The 16,810-nt window shown below is 42.2% G+C and overlaps 2 protein-coding genes across 2 annotated transcripts in view; one reads left to right on the top strand and one right to left on the bottom strand.

Moving 5' to 3' along the window:
* HSDL1 (hydroxysteroid dehydrogenase like 1) overlaps nt 1-16,810 on the bottom strand; it is an 86,582-nt gene that overhangs the window by 38,617 nt on the left and 31,155 nt on the right. The gene's annotated exons all lie outside the window — the stretch shown is intronic.
* The window catches only part of DNAAF1 (dynein axonemal assembly factor 1), a 55,957-nt gene that overhangs the window by 16,511 nt on the left and 22,636 nt on the right, over nt 1-16,810 (top strand). The window contains exons 5-9 of the mRNA XM_075008814.1: nt 2,404-2,495; nt 7,875-8,096; nt 11,375-11,541; nt 13,912-14,033; nt 16,204-16,415. Of these exons, the coding sequence (XP_074864915.1) occupies nt 2,404-2,495; nt 7,875-8,096; nt 11,375-11,541; nt 13,912-14,033; nt 16,204-16,415 (815 nt within the window). The remainder of the gene's footprint in view (nt 1-2,403; nt 2,496-7,874; nt 8,097-11,374; nt 11,542-13,911; nt 14,034-16,203; nt 16,416-16,810) is intronic.

The following is a 16,810-nucleotide window of genomic DNA, read 5'->3' as shown; positions in this document are numbered from 1 at the left end:
ACTTCCAATTCTTCCTGCTTATTACCCATACTTCTTGCATTTGTATCTAGGCATCTAAGATATTGATTTGATCTTGCCTCCCTCTTTTGCCCTGACCCTCTTTTTACTCTGACATTGTTGCCCATGCTGCCTCCCATTTCTGAGCCATCTCCCAGGTTTCCATGTTCTCCACTTACCTGTGGGCTTTCCTCCCCTGCCCCCGTCAAACCTAGTTTAAAGCCCTCCTCACTAGGTTAGCCAGTTTGTGTCCAAATATGGTCTTTCCCCTCCTCGAAAGGTGAATACCATCTCTGCCTAGCAGTCCTTCCTGGAATAGCATCCCGTGGTCAAGGAAGCCAAAGCCTTCCTGGCGACACCATCTTCAAAGCCAGGCATTCACCTCTAGGATGCACCTGTCTCTGCCTGGGCCCCTACCCACTGACAGGCAGGACTGCGGAGAATACCACCTGTGCCCCAAACTCCCTCACCTGTGCCCCCAGAGCTCTGAAGTCACTCTTGACCTGCTCAGTATCACACCTCGCAATATCATTAGAGCTCACATGGATGAGAAGCATGGGATAATAGTCAGAGGGCCAGATAATCCTTGACAACGCCTCCGTAACGTCTCAGATACGGGCCCCCAGCAGGCAGCATACTTCCTGAGATGAAATGTCAAGGCGACAGATGCGCACCTCTGTCCCCCTCAGAAGAGAGTCCCCAACTACCACTACTCTACGTTTCCTCCTCGCAGTGGTGGCAGCAGACTTCCCAGCCTTGAGGGTACGAGGCTTCTCTGCTGTACAAGGCGATTCTTTGTCTCCTGTATCAAGTACAGCGTAACAGTTTCCTAGTACCATGGTGGGAGGGTTCTGAGCAGGGGTGGAACACTGCCTACTGCCAGAAGTAACAAGCTGCCAGTGTCCTCCCTAATCTATCTCCTCCTCCACCAGTGGTTTATCAGCTATCCTGTGCACTGGGACAGTTACCTCAGCTGTCTCCACATGAATACTATCCAGGAACTGCTCATGGAGTCGGATACTCCTCAACCTGGCTACCTCCTCCTGTAGCTCTCCCACCTGCCGCCTGAAAGATTCCACCAGCAGGCACCTTTCACACTGGATGGTCCCCCAAACCTGGATATCAGTGAGTGGGAATTGCACGCCACAGTCCCTGCAAATCCACACCAGAATCTGAGTAGACACACCCATGGTCAGGCAGTCTGTCTGGCTACAGGCACAGGTGGAGGAGACAGTAGTAGTGCTGCCACAGGTGTTGCGGGTCTTCCTAACCATTGTAGGCCTCCCTCTGTCAAACTTCCTCCCAAACTCCCTCTTAAACTGCCCTGTCTGCAGTTGCCTGTCTTACATTTTAAAACAATTCTATTTTGGATAATACCCAATGGGTACGTCTACACTAGGAACTAACTTCCAAGTTAACTTTGAAGTTACGTGCTACTTCGAAATAGCCTGCAGAGAGTCTACACACATTTTCCCTTACTTCAAAGTTAACTTCCAAGTAAGAGAGCCCAACTTCAAAGTAGGAATGAAGTTCCTGGGAATGAAGTAGGGCCATACTTCAAAGTTTAACTTCGAGATAGAGTGTGTATAGACGGTCAACTTTGAAGTCTGTTACTTTGAAGTTGTACTTCGAAGTAAGCAACTTCAAAGTTATTTTTGTAGTGTACATACAGCCAATATGTATTAGGTGATATGCAGATTACTAAAAGACACGAGGCTGTGACTGTAAAGCACTGATCCTGAATGTTGGACGCCATATGGGGAGATCACTTTTCCCAGGCAGAACGTCATTTACTTCAGCGTGGCTTTACATGGGCACTTGGATCTGTTTGTCAGTAATTGATTCATGAGTTAAGGCGCAACAAGACACAACAAATGGAAAAAAATAAGGACTGAGGAGAGGAAGTGAAAAAGAAGTTCTAACCAAAAGATTGCGGTTTTTTAGCTAATTAAATTCATGAAGAAATATTAATAGTCTATGTAATTTCTATGTTTTCCTTTTTTTTAGCAGCATAGAGAATAAGCAGCACATCTACATTCTAAACAAGCAGAAATGGAAAACCTATCTAAAATAATTACTGCATGTTTACCTTGAGTACTGTTCTGAAAGGGTAAAGCAGCTAATGAGTTATGTGTCATTGAAGAAGCAGATTGCTCAGCTTTTTGGAGTCTGGCAGATATTAAAGCTTTCAGAATGTGTGTTATAATTAAATATCAGAGGGGTAGCCGTGTTAGTCTGGATCTGTAACAGCAACGAAGGGTCCTGTGGCACCTTATAGACTAACAGAAAAGTTTTGAGCATGAGCTTTCATGAGCAAAGACTCACTTCATCAGATGCTGGTCCATCTTCGTTGCTGTTATAATTAAAGAATTTTTAAGTTGTTCATGCTTCATGTTGATGTTTTAGGATGACAAAAAAGCTCCTGAGAGACATCTGCAAACAGCAAAAATTATATGTGACCCCATGTTTGAATGACACACTATATTTACACTATAAAGGTAAGCCGAAAAATCACATTTCAAAATTATTATTCTAATCAGTGATATAGCAAGAGATTTTGGTAATATTCATTGAGGGACAGCATCTAAGACTGTTGTTTTAGAACTATAATTTAATTTGAAGGGAAGATTTAATTAGTGGTGGAGCTGGTTCAGAAGCAGTGTATAAAAGTAATTCAGCACTAGTGTTTCTGAACTGGGACATTTTCCAACTTCCATTAAATTCACAAGGAGCTGAGGATGTTTAGTGTAGTGCAGAGGTAAGACCTTAATGAAGCAGACTAGCACATTCAGTTGTTGACTTAGTTTTATGGCACTTTTGTATCAGCCTGTCACGTGATTCTTCATTTAAAGACAACTAATTTAGAACTGATATAAGGAAATAAACTTTTTACACACTTTTTAGTCAGCCCTGTTATGCATCATCAGCTGAAATCATTGGGGTTTATGGCTTTTGCAGAATTTTAAGAGAGTTTGTATATGAAAACAAGTATCAGACAGCTAGCCATGTTAGTCTGTGTCTTCAAAAACAAGAAGTGCTGTGGCACCTTATAGACTAACCGATATTTTGGAGCATAAGCTTTCATGGGCAAAGATCAACTTCATCAGATGCCTACAAAAGCTTATGCTCCAAAATATCGGTTAGTCTTTAAGGTGCCACAAGACTTGTTGTATATGAAAACAAAAATCCAGTATATTTAGCTATGTGAGCTGGATAGATGAGGCATAATAACACTAGTATTTTTGCCTGTTGTCAGAGTTATATGCCTTTGATGGGGGTAGAAAGCTTGTTTTTGGAGTGTTTTCAACTTATTTTAACCCATGCTAGTATTGGAGGCAGAATATTGGAATTAAGGGAACAGTGGTTCTGATTTCACAGTTTTGATGTTGCTAAATTTGATTCTTTTTTAATGAACTTTTAACCTGTGAACTCTGACCAACAATATTAATGAAAATCAAGTTAATATAAAGCAAGGTAGGAGCTAGGTGGCACATTAAACCACAGCACTAAAAACCTAAAAACATGCCTAAAAACACTGGTTTAAAATATTGGTCCCTGAATATCTCACAAGCCGAAAATGTGCCTTATTCCTACTTACATTTTTTTTTTAGACAACGATTTTTTCAGCTACAGAAGTCTATGTACTGATGTATAAAGAATAACCGGGGGGAAAAGTGTAAAAACATTGTATTCACGTACCCAAATGTGGATACTTCACTTTCTGCATTCTTGTATTGATAAAGGGGAAAGAGTTGCTAGAGCTAATGTGAATGCTGTCCTTTGTTGTCTTTAAGGACTTTTTATGTGGTATAGCTAGCTTTTCCATAAGGCATTAAAAGTGGCTATATACATGACATGCTAATTCTCCATGGAATCTCTTCTCCATTTAGAGGGTACTAAATATGCCAGCATATTTCCTCTGATCTTTAAAAGAGTATCTGTTGTGAATCTTTAAGTTTCCTTTTCAATGATTTAATGATTTGTCACAGGGAGTTTTGTCATTGACTTCAGTGGGAGCAGTTCATAGATTTCAAGGCCAGAAAAGACTTCTGTGATCATCTAGTCTGACCTCCTGTGTAATAAAGACCTGAATTAATTACTGTTTTTTGATTCTAGACTTGATTTTAAAATTGCCAATAATGAGAATCCACTACAACCTGTGATGAATTGTTCCATTGGCTATTATATAAACTAACCACTACAAGTATAATCATTTAATAGAATTGTTGCGGGGGGGTATAAGTATATAAATAATTACTGTGCAATGGTTAGGTTTAAGTAGAATGACTCGGAACATACGAGTATGTGATTGACAAACATTCATTAGTGATGAATGTGTATTAGCTATATAAGCAAAGTAAAATTATAATGCTAAGCCTACATGCAAAGCTGAAATCATACAGGCCTTAACCATGCTGGGCTTTAAGCCTAAGGGGACTACACATACATGTAACAGCAACGAAGGGTCCTGTGGCACCTTATAGACTAACAGAAAAGTTTTGAGCATGAGCTTTCGTGAGCACAGACTCACTTCATCAGATGCTGGTCTTGGAAATCTGCAGGGCCAGGTATAAATAAGAGAGAGCAAGGGTGGGGATAACAAGGTTAGCTCAGTCAGCAAGGGTGGGGCTTACTACCAGCAGTTGATCTGGAGGTGTGAACACCAAGGGAGGGGAATCTGCAGATTTCCAAGACCAGCATCTGATGAAGTGAGTCTGTGCTCACGAAAGCTCATGCTCAAAACTTTTCTGTTAGTCTATAAGGTGCCACAGGACCCTTCGTTGCTGTTACAGATCCAGACTAACACGGCTACCCCTCTGATACTTTACACATACATGGGCAACTCAGGCCTGGTCCACACTAGGGAGCAATGTCAACCTAAGATAGGCAACTCCAGCTATGTGAATAGTGTAGCTGAGTGGTTCCCAAACTTTTCAGCATCATGCCCCCTTTTAGATTTATGAGAAACCCTGATGTTCCCCGATCTCTTCTTCTTCATCATCCAACCCCCCTTTTAACAAAAAATTCAATTCATACCCCCTACACATCGAAAGACAAATCAAAAATCACATTTTGTGGTTTGAAATTTAAACATTTTTACAGCAGTGGTCTCCAATCTTTTTACACCCAAGATCACCTTTTAAATGTCAGGGGAAGTTCAAAAATGGTGGTGCAGGTGCCACTACCAGAATAAAAGGTGGTGGAACACCGTTCTGCAGCATACCACCAGAAAAAAAAGCCCTGGCAGGAGGTAACACCAGCTTTCTTGGGTTTGGGGGGATTAATAGGGGGGCAGGGGGACTGAGTCACCTCACGCCCCCTCTGGAATTTCTTCATGGCCCCCACGGGGGGCACGTCCCCCCAGGTTGGGAACCTATGGCATAGCTGGTGTTAATGTATCTTAGGTCAAATTTCTGTGCCGTCCTCACAGTGGGAGGTTGACAGGAGAGTTTCTCCCCACTGCAAGGAGTACTGGAGTCTACCAGGATGCCCAGAGCGTTCAATTTAGTGCATCCTTACCTGGCACGCTAAATCGAACCTGGGAAGATCGATCTCCACTGCAGTAAGTGTAGACGTACCCTCAGGCCTAACCCTTAAACCAGAACACTTCTAAAATTATCATAAAGAATGTGCCAATGGGTAATGTTTGGGGAAACAACCACAATAAATCTTTGAATAAATTATTAAACACACTAACTGGCTACAAGCCCTCCTCTTGGAGGAGGGCGAATATTATGGAAAAATAAGAACCCAGTCATACATACCAATGCACAGCAAACACTATAATTCACTAATACACAACTTAAAACTTATATGTATAATTAAGGGCTAGTAATTTGTTCATATGAAAGCTCAGAAGACTGATATGTTGTTTCTACAGGGTTCATAAATTTATGGAGATTCGGGTACTTGAAGTAGTTTTATACTGCACATACCTTCATAAATACTCTCCTTCACAGTGGCTGTAGGCACTGCTACTGGATTAATTGTGGCTTGAAAGGAGATAGAAATAGGTTGGACTGAACTGGATGACCTCCTAATGTCTCTTCCCGCCCTATGATTCTATGATTCTATTAACCAGACTGATTCTTGGCTTCAAGACCAAATCTTTTCTCTCATATCATACAAGGCAAAAATAATGCCCATAATGAAGATACTTGGGGCAACAATGCATCCTGGCAGGAGCAGTTAATACTTCAGCTGTTCCTGACTTGTTCAGTGTTTGCTTTGCTTGATCCATATTACTAATACTAATTAAATGCCATTTTTCCCCTTTCTAACACCTGTGTTAGTTGTAAATCTAATGTTTGCATGCATGCAGCAGAGCCATCCCATTTATAGAATGAGGTGGGGTGGCCACCCCAGTCTCTGCGCTTTTGGGAGAACCATGGCAGCCTCCCCAACCATCACGAGGATTACTTGGGGCAAGGGGCAGACAGCAGCAGCAGCAAGGGGTCATTTCCACTTGGCTACCCCTCTCCCCCAGCACAAGCAGCAGCCTGCTGCACTCTGCCATGGTCTCCCAGCCTGCTGAACCTCACTCCTCTACGGTAGCAGGAAGCAGCCTCCACTCCCAGCTGCCTGCAGAGACGTGGGGCTCAGTGGGCTGGCAGCCCGCAGCAGAACAAAGGAGGCTGCAACTTGCACCACGTGGTGAGTGGAAGTTAGGGGAGTGTGAGGGGAGGTGATGCCCCTGATGCTGGCTCCCACTGTTGTGCCCTCCTCACGTAATTGGATCAGCACAGAATACAGACTCACTCCCCACGGACACTGTGATTTGACTCAGAACTACTGATTACTTGGTCTACTCAATTGAAATACTGTAAAGGTTATATCCTCGCTGTCATAGAATAATAAGGCTGGAGGAGACCTCAGCAGGTCATCGAGTCCAGCCCCCTGCCCAAAGCTGGACCACCCTAACTAAACCATCCCAGCCAGGACTTTGTCAAGCTGGGAGTAAAAAACCTCTAGGGATGGAGATTCCACCACCTCTCTAGGTAACTCATTCCAGTGCTTCCCCACCCTTCTAGTGAAATAGTTTTTCCTAATATCCAAACTACACACCTCCCTCTGTAACTTGAGGCTATTGCTCCATATTCTGCCACCCATCACTACTGAGTACAGTTTCTCCATGATCTTTAGAACCCCCCTTCAGGAAGTTGAAGGCTGCTATCAAATCGCCACTCACTCCTCTCTTCTACAAACTATGTGAGCCTAAGTCCCTCAGCCTCTCCTCAGAGGTTATGTGCTACAGCCCCCTAATCATTTTGTTGCTCTCTTGCAGACCCACTCCAGTGCAGCTACATCCATTCTATAATGAGGAGAAGTAGGGGGGCAGAACTGGATGCAGTGCTCCAGATGAGGCCTCAGCAGTGCTGAATAGAGCAGAACAATACCTTCTGTAGATCTGCTGGAAATGCTCCTCTTAATGCATCCCAATATGCATCCCAATATGTCTACAAGGGCACACTGTCAACTCATATCTCGCTTCTCATCCACTGTCATACCCAGCTCCTTTTCTGCTGCACTGCTATTTAGCCAGTCCCCAGCCTGTAACAGTGCTTGGGATTCTTCTGTTGCAAGTGCAGGACTCTGCGCTTGTCTTTTTTGAACCTCATCAGGTTTCTTTCGGCCCAATTCTCCAATCTGCAGGTCACTCTGGACTCTATCCCTATCCTCCAGTGTATCTATCTGTCCCCTAGCTTAGTGTCATCTGCGTATTTGCTGAGGGTGCAATCCATCCACTTCATCCAGTCATTAATAAAGATGTTGAACGTGGCTTATAGTCTATATCAGCATCATTACTTAATTTTTTTCTGTGTTTTCTGTGTTTATTGTCAGCTGAACTTCTCTTGTTTAAACCCTGTTTTCTGCAGGATTTGACCGCCTTGAGAATCTTGAAGAGTATACAGGATTAAAATGCCTATGGCTTGAATGCAATGGTTTAACAAAAATTGAGAACCTGGAGGCTCAGACAGAGTTGCGTTGCCTGTACTTGCAACTCAATTTAATTAATAAAATTGAAAACTTGGAACCCCTGGAAAAGTTGGATTCTCTTAACCTGAGTAACAATTATATCAAAACCATTGAAAATCTCTGTAAGTATTTCTACTATAGCATGTTTTATTAATGTTTCCATACATCAACTAATTACATTTTTCAGGCTTTTTTAATTGGTTTAAAATACTGCAAAAAGTGTAAGACCAATTTAAAGCAGGCTTTTGGGTAGAAAGTCAAACTTATGTGTTTAAAAATTTAAATTTTGGGAAGGAGGCTAATTGATCCACAGACTAAAACCGGTTTTAAAGTTACTTACAGGCTGTGGCTGCACTACAGCGATCTTTCAAAAGAAGTTCTTCTGGAAAATATCTTCCAAAAAATCTTGTTCAAAAGAGCACATACACACACGTACACACACACACGCGCAAAAAACGGATCAAAACATCAAGCCGCTCTTTCAATAGAGAGCCTCCACACAGCCCCTGCTCTTTTGAAAGAATGGGCCAGGGATCGAAAAAATCCAGCACCATGAAGACTGCTCTTTCAAAAAAAGGGCCTGCAGCCCACCTACACATGCTCTTTTTTTTTTAAAGAAGCTTTCAAAAGAAGGCTCTCTCCTGATCTGGGAGCGGAAGAAGGCTTCTGGAAGAAGAGCCACGTTCTTTTGATTTTGGACCAAAAGAGCCCATTTTGTGTGTAGATGCTCCGCGTGTTCTTTTGAAAAAGGGTCAGATTTTCCAAAAGAGCTTGCTAGTGTAAACGCAGCCACAGCGATAACTTGAACAGTTTATTTTAAAACAATGAGGAATCCTGTAGCACAGTGTTCCCAAAGTGTGGTCCACGGCCCAGTACCGGTCCTTGGGGAAAGAAAAAGCACTTCCCTGCGGCTCCACTGCTGGGAGTGCCTGCGGCTGCTGCTTCCCCGAGGCTCCAAGTGGGGAGTGCCCAAGGCAGCCACTTCCCTAGGGCTCCAGGGCTGGGAGCATGCATGGCTGCTGCTTCCCTGGGACTCCAGGGGAGGAGTGCCTGCGGTAGCCACTTCCCTGGAGCCAGGAGTGCCTGCAGCTGTTGCTTCCCTGGGGCTCTGGTTGGGGAGTGCCCATGGCAGCAGCTTCCCCAGGGTTCTAGGGCTGGGAGTGCCTGTAGCTGCCTCTTCTGCAGGGCTCTGGGTCTGGAGTGCCTGCAGCTGCTGCTTCCCTGAGGCTCCAGGCTGGGAGCACCCATGGCAGAAAGCCAGAGCCCTGTGCGTGGGGGAGGGGGGGGTGAGCTGGGGCTGCAGGAGGGGGTTGAGCCAGGCGGGGAGGGGTTGAACTGGAGTGTGCAGGGGGTGAGCTGGGGGCTGATGCGGGGGTTGGGGGCCAAGCATGCGGGGGGGGTTGGGGTATGGGGTTTGGAGGGGAGCCCCAGTCATGTGGCTGGAACCCTCTGCTGTGGGAGGTGAGCTGGGGCCACAGGGGTGGAGGAGTTGGGGAGTAGAGCCAGCGGGGGTTTAGCCATGCCACTCCGGGAGGCGGGTTTTAGACCGCCTGGCTGCCTGCTAAAAGCCTTCCCCCTGTCTTCCCAGAGTGGTGCCTAGTGCTGCTCTGGGAAGGCAGAGGAAGGAGCTCTTAGCCTGCCTAGCTTCCCGCAGCTGCAGGCAGCCAGGCAGGCTAACAGCCCAGCAGCTTCACATTGTGCAAAACTCACGTTAAGGCAAGTTTTGCACAATGTGAAGCTGCGTAAAATGAGGGTTTACTGTATACAAATTATCGCTATGTACTCTTATTATTGTGAATAAATAATAAACAATGAAAAGTTATTCATTTTTCATTTTTATGTGCATTTATATTTTTGGGCTGCAAAAAGAGGTACTGAAAAAAATCAGGTTCCAACTATATAAAGTTTGGGAAACCCTGCTGTGGCACTTTAGAGACTTACTTATTAGGGCATAAGCTTTCATGGGTATAACCTACTTCATTAGATGGAATGGAGTGGAAATAAAAAGGCAGGTAGATATGTAAAGAAAATGACTACAAAAAATAAAAATTAGTATCCATTGTGAATTAGGGTGATCGGTCATGGTGATTATGTCCATTCAGTGTAGTTAATGGGAAGATGTGGATGTCCATTGAGGGGATGTTTCCTCTGCAGAGTGTTTACCAATTAACATCCTTATTAAGGCTTATTTGTATAGTGTTAAATTTACAAATGAGCTCCAATTCATCTCTTACCCTTTGTAATCAAGTTTTGAAGTTAGGATTTTGTTTCTGTTTTGTTCTGTTTTTTGAAGGAGGATGGCTATTTTTAAATCCTTTGCTGAATTTCCAGGGAGGTTAATGAGTTCCCCTGAATGTTTATGTGTGTTCCGTTTCTTGATGTCTGATTTTTGCCCATTTATCCTTTGGCATGGAGATTATCTGGTTTGTCCAATATCCATGGCATTGCTGGCACTTGATAAAGTATGTCACATTAGTGGATGTGCAGATGTATGAGCCCTTGATGGTGTGGATTATGTAGTTAGGTCCTGTGATGGTTTCACTTGTATAGAGCTATGTGAACAGAGTTGGCAACAGGGTTTGTTTGCAGGGGTTAATTTCCTGGGTTAGTGTTCCTGTGCTGTGTTGTATAGTGACATATACTGTCTATGTTGTGTGACTGTAGGTGAGTATTTGCTTAATATTGGGGGACTACCTGTAAACAAGGACTGGTCTGCCTCACAAGGTTTGTGAGAGCTAGAGATCATTTTCCAGGATAACTTGTAGATTGTTAATGATGCGCTGGAGGTGTTTTAGGTGGGAGTTGTAGGTAATAACCTGAGGTGTTTTTATTTTCCTTGTTGAGCTTTTCCTGAAGTAGATGGCTTCTGCATACTCATCTGTCTCTGTCAATCTGTTTCCTTACTTCCCCAGGTGGGTATTTAAGTTTTAAGACCTGGGGAAGTAAAATAAAATAAACAAACAGATTGACACCCATTTCATCTGATGAGTTGGAGTGGAAATTTCTACTCTAACTCGTCCGATGAAGTGGATTTTACTCACGAAAGCTCATGACCTAATAAATTTGTTAGTCTCTAAGGTGCCACAGAAGTGCTTGTTATTTTTGGTCTGATTTAGGTAGAATTTGAAATAGTAGTTCGTGCTTTTGTGTAATTGAGTAACTCAAAAGAGAAATATGCATTTAAAGCACACTCAGGCATTCAAAGCTTTATGATAAAGAAACAGAAATGTTGGAGGGGGTGAAGCTTGGAAAAATAAATTTGTTGTGTGGCAATGTATATAAAAAAGTCACCAAGTGAAAAACAGTCATGACATTTAAAGCTGAAGTATTCCACTCTACACAGAAAATTCTCCTTGAACATAATTCATTTTTCTTTCATTGTATTGTTATTGTTCAACAGCTTGTTTAAGAGTTCTGCACACTCTGCAAATTGCTCACAATAAATTACAAACAGTGGAGGACATAAAGCACTTACAGGAATGTCCAACCATCTGTGTCCTTGACCTTTCCCACAACAGGTTAGATGATCCAGATATCCTAAATGTCCTGGAGACCATGCCTGATCTGGTAAGCAAAACATACATGGAGGTTTTGTATATGTTCACCTACATGAGTGTAAAACCACAGTCTCATTAATTTGTCTTATCATGCAGAACCCAGCACAATAAAACTTCATCTACATTAGAAGAAAGTGTTTTATTTCTAAAGTATACGATTAGTAGTGCTGGGCAAATAGTGGATTTTTGGGTTCACTTAAAATGTAAAATATTGTTGGTTGAACAAATTGTTTTGTCCCGGAATGATAGATTTAAACATCAGGATTGGTTTGGTTTGGTTTTGTTTTAAGTTAAACATAGCACAAATTCAAAATAAAACAGTCACAGAGAGGTAGCCATGTTAGTCTGTATCTTCACAAAACACAAAAGCAGTCATGTAGCACTTTAAAGGCTAACGAAATTATTTATTAGGTGATGAGCTTTTATTGGGCAAACCTACTTCTTCAGATCTGGAAACAGATCAGAATAAAAATTTTCACCAACAGGTTGCACATACCTCATTCAGCATGTATGGGACCTGACCAGTCCCAAACGAGGGAATTTGCTGGACAAAGGGAGGTCTCCCTTGCCTCCCAGCCTGCTGGTGGCTCTGTGCTCCAATTTCCACCCCCACCCCCAGCTTCTCCCCATACACCTCAAGCCCCTGCTGCACACTTACCTCCAGCCTAACTTATGCTGGCCCTATCCCAGATGCAGCTGGGCTACTGTCTGTGGCCCCAGATGCCTGAACTGTGGAGACCAGCTCCAGCCCATCCAGACTGCTGGCCACAGCCCCAGGGTACTTACTTCAGCCCCGCCCCATAGCATCAGTTTTCGCCCCAGTCCCAGGACATTGGCTTCAGCCACAGGCCTGGGGCCATGCTGCCCGCCTGGCAAGGCTGCTGTCACGGCCCTGAGCCACTGACTTCAGCCTCAGCTGGGCTGTTGGCACATTCCTGGGCCACTGGCTTCAGCCCTGGCTGGGCTGCCAATGCAGCCCTGTCACTGGCGCGCTGGGGCTGGAACATCCTCAGGGCCAAGGGCTCTCTGGTCCTGCAACTTCCGTGGTCCTACCAGACCACATATGTTGCTGGACCAGAGAATGGCAGTTTTGGGAGGTAGAATCTGTATTTTGGAATATTTTTTTCCTCGCTGAAACTGTTCACTTAAATTCAATCCAAATTCATAAAAGTTATGTCGCCATAACTCAGGGAGCATCTGCACACTTAAAGAATTCTGTGGACAGAGTCTTGACAGACTTCTGCATTTTCCTCGACAGTATTATCCCTCAAAATTTGAGGCATAACAATCTCGCAACATAGTACTGTCGACAGAAGTGCAGTGTAGTCACTTCTGTCAACAGAGAGGGCTTGAGATTCTCCTGCTGACAGTAACTTCTGTTGACAGATGCTTCTACTGTAGACATAGCCAAAATGTGTTCTTTTAATATTAAATTGGAAAAACATGTCACTTTTTCCAGTGACACTCTTCCTCTCCCAGGTGAGGAGGAGTATCTTTTTCCAAAAGATTATTTTGGAAAAAAATGTGTAGATGCCATGGGGGCCCTTTATTCAAAAGAGCAGTCCTCATGGCACCAGATTTTTCGATCCCTGCCTTGTTCTTTCAAAAGAGCAGGGGCTGTGTGGACACTGTCTATCAAAAGAGCAGATCGATCATTTGATCCACTTTTTTGTGTGTGGATGCACTATTTCAAAAGAATTTTTTTGGAAGATCTCTTTCCAGAAGAATTTATTTTGAAGGATTGTCGTAGTGTAGCCAAACAGTTGCAGTCAACGGGAAGCTGCATTTTTTGGCAAATAAAGTATTTTCTCCAAAGAATTCACTCAGTTGCATTGAGTTGTTATGTAGTCTCACAGTGTTTTCTCTGATTCTTTTCCCTGAAGTTTTAAAAAGTATTTCACAGAGTACTTAAATTCTACAGAAAAGTATTATACAGGCAGAAGATCTTCAAATTGTTGCCAACCAGCCGCATTTTAATGTTAATACTACCTACTTTATTCTAAGAGACTTTGTTTTCAATTGCACTGCAAGTTTGTTTTCAAAACTAAAGACAGCCATCATGAGATGGAAAATAATTGTATTCTATAATATAAGGTGGACCTTAAGTACATAGATTTGGTTGGAGACAGTCAGATTGAATAGGAAAAAAATCAGTAAAATCAGATCTGTGATTAGCAGCAAATTCTGTCACAATTAAAAAAAAGCAAATGTTTTCATTAATGAAACTTTGTCGTGATTGGAGGTTTTATCCATGTTTTTTGCATGCCCAGGGTATATCACTTTTTTAAGCCTCCTGGATTCACAGATTTTAAGGAAAGTACCTATTTGGATGTAATTTTTACTTTTTTTTTTTTTTAAATTCTGTACTTTGCTTTTATAGCGTGTGCTGTATTTGATGGGAAATGAAGTGATTAAGAAAATTCCTAATTATAGAAGGACTCTTACTATTCGTCTAAAACAGTTAACATACCTGGATGATAGGCCAGTTTTTCCAAAGGACAGGTGAGAAATAGTGAAGTACTCTTTACGTCGCAGTGGATATTAAATACTAATGATTGCAAAATTCGTTTTTAGTCAATATTTTTGTCATACAGAGAAAAGAAAAATCTGGCCAAAGTAAACATACACAGGATATGAAGAAAGGTCTACTCATGGATCACTAACTGCTTAAAAGGCAGAAAACACAGGGTGGGAATAGATGGTCAGTTTTTAGTCAGTCTGCATTGAAACCAGTGCTGTTCAACATATTCACAAGTGATCTGGGAAAAGGGGTAAAGAGTGAGGCAGCAAAATTTGCAAATGATAAAATAAAATGATTCAAGATAGTTCAGTCCAAAGCAGAGTCTGAAGAGTTGCAAAGAGATCTCAAAAACGAGTGACTAGGCAACAAAATTCAGTGTTGATAAATGCAAAATAATGCACACAGGAAAACAAAAGCCCAACTACATGTATAAAATGATGAACTCTGAATCAGCTGTTATCCATCAAGAAAGAGATCTTGGAGTCCTTTTGGATGGTACTCTGAAAACATCAGCTCAGTGTGCTGCAGTAGTCTAAAAAGCAAACATTTTAGGAACTATTACAAATGCATGGATAATAAAGTAGAAATTATTATGATGTCATTATGTAAATCCATGGACTGCCCATACCTTGAATATTGAATGAATTTCTGATTGCCCTGTCTCAAAAAATATATGTTGGATTTTGAAAAGATCAGAGAAGAGAATCAAAAATGATTAGGGATGTGGAATAGCTTTGTATGAAGAATGATTAAGAAGACTGAGACTGACCAGTTTGAAAAAGAGGTGAGCTATGAGATATCAAGAGATATGATGGAGATCTATAACATTTTGACTGGTATGGAGAATGTGAATCACAGCCAATTCCTTTTGAAAGGAGCATGCAAATACAGACAATCAAACATGCAAATCTGGTACTGATTTGCATATTCAAGACCTCATTTGCATAATGACAGCCACTCACCCGTCTGAAAGTGGTGTTTTCAAAAGCCAAAACAGCTGTATAGATGGGGTTCCTTCAAAAGGAAGCCCTCCCTTTCAAAAGCACTCTTCTTATTTTTTTCTGGTAGAAGTGTGCTTTCGAAAGGGGGGAGCTTCCTTTTGAAGGAACCCCCTATCTGCTCGGCTGTTTTGGCTTTTGAAAACAGCACTTCCAGAATGGTGAGTGGCCACATTATATAAATGAGGCATTGAATATGCAAATCAGCACCTTATTTGCATTTTCATCAGCCATGTTTGCATGCCCCTTTTGAAAGGGAGGGGCAGTGTAGAAGCAGTCAAGGTGTTATTTACTCCTTTACATAATACAAGAACAACGAAATCAGTAGGCGCCAGATTTAAAACAAAGGTAATCCATGCAATCAACCTGTGGAACTCATTGCCAAGAGATGCTGTGAAGGCAAAATCTATAACAGGGTTGGAAAAAAAAACCAAGATAAATTCATGGAGCTTAAGCCCATCAATGACTATTAGCCAAGACAGCCAGAAATGCATCCCAATGCTCTGAGTGTCCCTACTATCTGTCTGCCAAAAACTGGAAGTGGAAGACAGCAGATAGACCACTCTTTGATTGCCTGTTCTGTTCATTCCCTTTGAAACACCTAGCATTGGCCACTACTGGAAGCCAGGATACTGAGCTAGATGGACCATTGGTCTGACCCAGTGTGGCCATTCTTACATACTTGTGACCAGCAATAAGGGGAGATAGGTTGCCATGTGTACAACTAGTATCTTACAGCTAAAAGCTCCACATTCTAAATTCTTAATACAAGGAAATGCAGTATATTTCTAAGAATGTGGTATATTCCTATTCAGATTTGCCTTTCTCCATACCCAATTGCCCAGACACTGCTCATGATGGCCGAGTGGTAACACAAATGTCATGGAAACTAGAATTTGTGGCTTTTAAAAAACTTACTAACAAAAGATGTAAACTTTGGTTTTTAATCACTAGACTTTACAAGCTCCTGTTCCTTAGCTGTTCTGTTTCACTTACAAATATCTGTACCTTGCTGTTCAAGGGAGCATTTTTTCTGAGGCTAATCTGCTCAGTAACTTTTCTTCCCTTGCAAATAGACTTCTGAAATCATGAGTTCTCTGAGCTGCTAGCATTTACAAAACTCTGTTACAGAGGTCTTGCTTATGCTTATTAGAGCTTGTGCAGAAGCCTGGGCCACGGGCGGGCGTGATGCAGAGAAGAGTGAAAGGGAAAAATGGGAGACTAGAGAGAGACGGAAGATCCAAGACAGCGTTGATGCACTAACAGCAATTAGGAAAAGAGCTAAAGAGAAGAAAATGCAACGGGAGAAGGAAGAAAGAGATATTAGAAAATGTGAAAATGGAGACTCAACAGAGGCCCAAGAAGGTTTGTGATTAAGCTTTTGGATAAAGCTCCTGTTTCTCTCTGCTTTACGTCACATTGGCATTCTAACTGCTTAAGATTTCCTTACTTTGACATTACTTTTTATCAAGCAATAATCTGTGAGCAAAATTCCATTATTATTTTCAAAAGTGTACATGCTGAGGAACTCCATTTACAACAATGTAAGTCTCTAGAATAGGAGAATAAAATTTGACTTGTTTGCTATGGCTTAGGATTTAACACAGCCCTAATGCTGCAGTAATAAAAATTATATTTTTCACTGCTGTAAAAAGACAAGGTGAGTGAAGTAATATCTTTTATGGGATCAGCTTCTGTCAGTGGAAGAGACAAGCTTTTGAACTACTACTTTCCACGGGTCTGAGGAAAATACTCAGAGT

This window comes from Carettochelys insculpta, chromosome 14 (assembly GCF_033958435.1).
Source record: "Carettochelys insculpta isolate YL-2023 chromosome 14, ASM3395843v1, whole genome shotgun sequence".
NCBI lineage: Eukaryota > Metazoa > Chordata > Testudines > Carettochelyidae > Carettochelys > Carettochelys insculpta.
The sequence above is the reverse complement of the archived record's forward strand: the minus strand, read 5'-3'. Positions and strand labels throughout refer to the sequence as shown.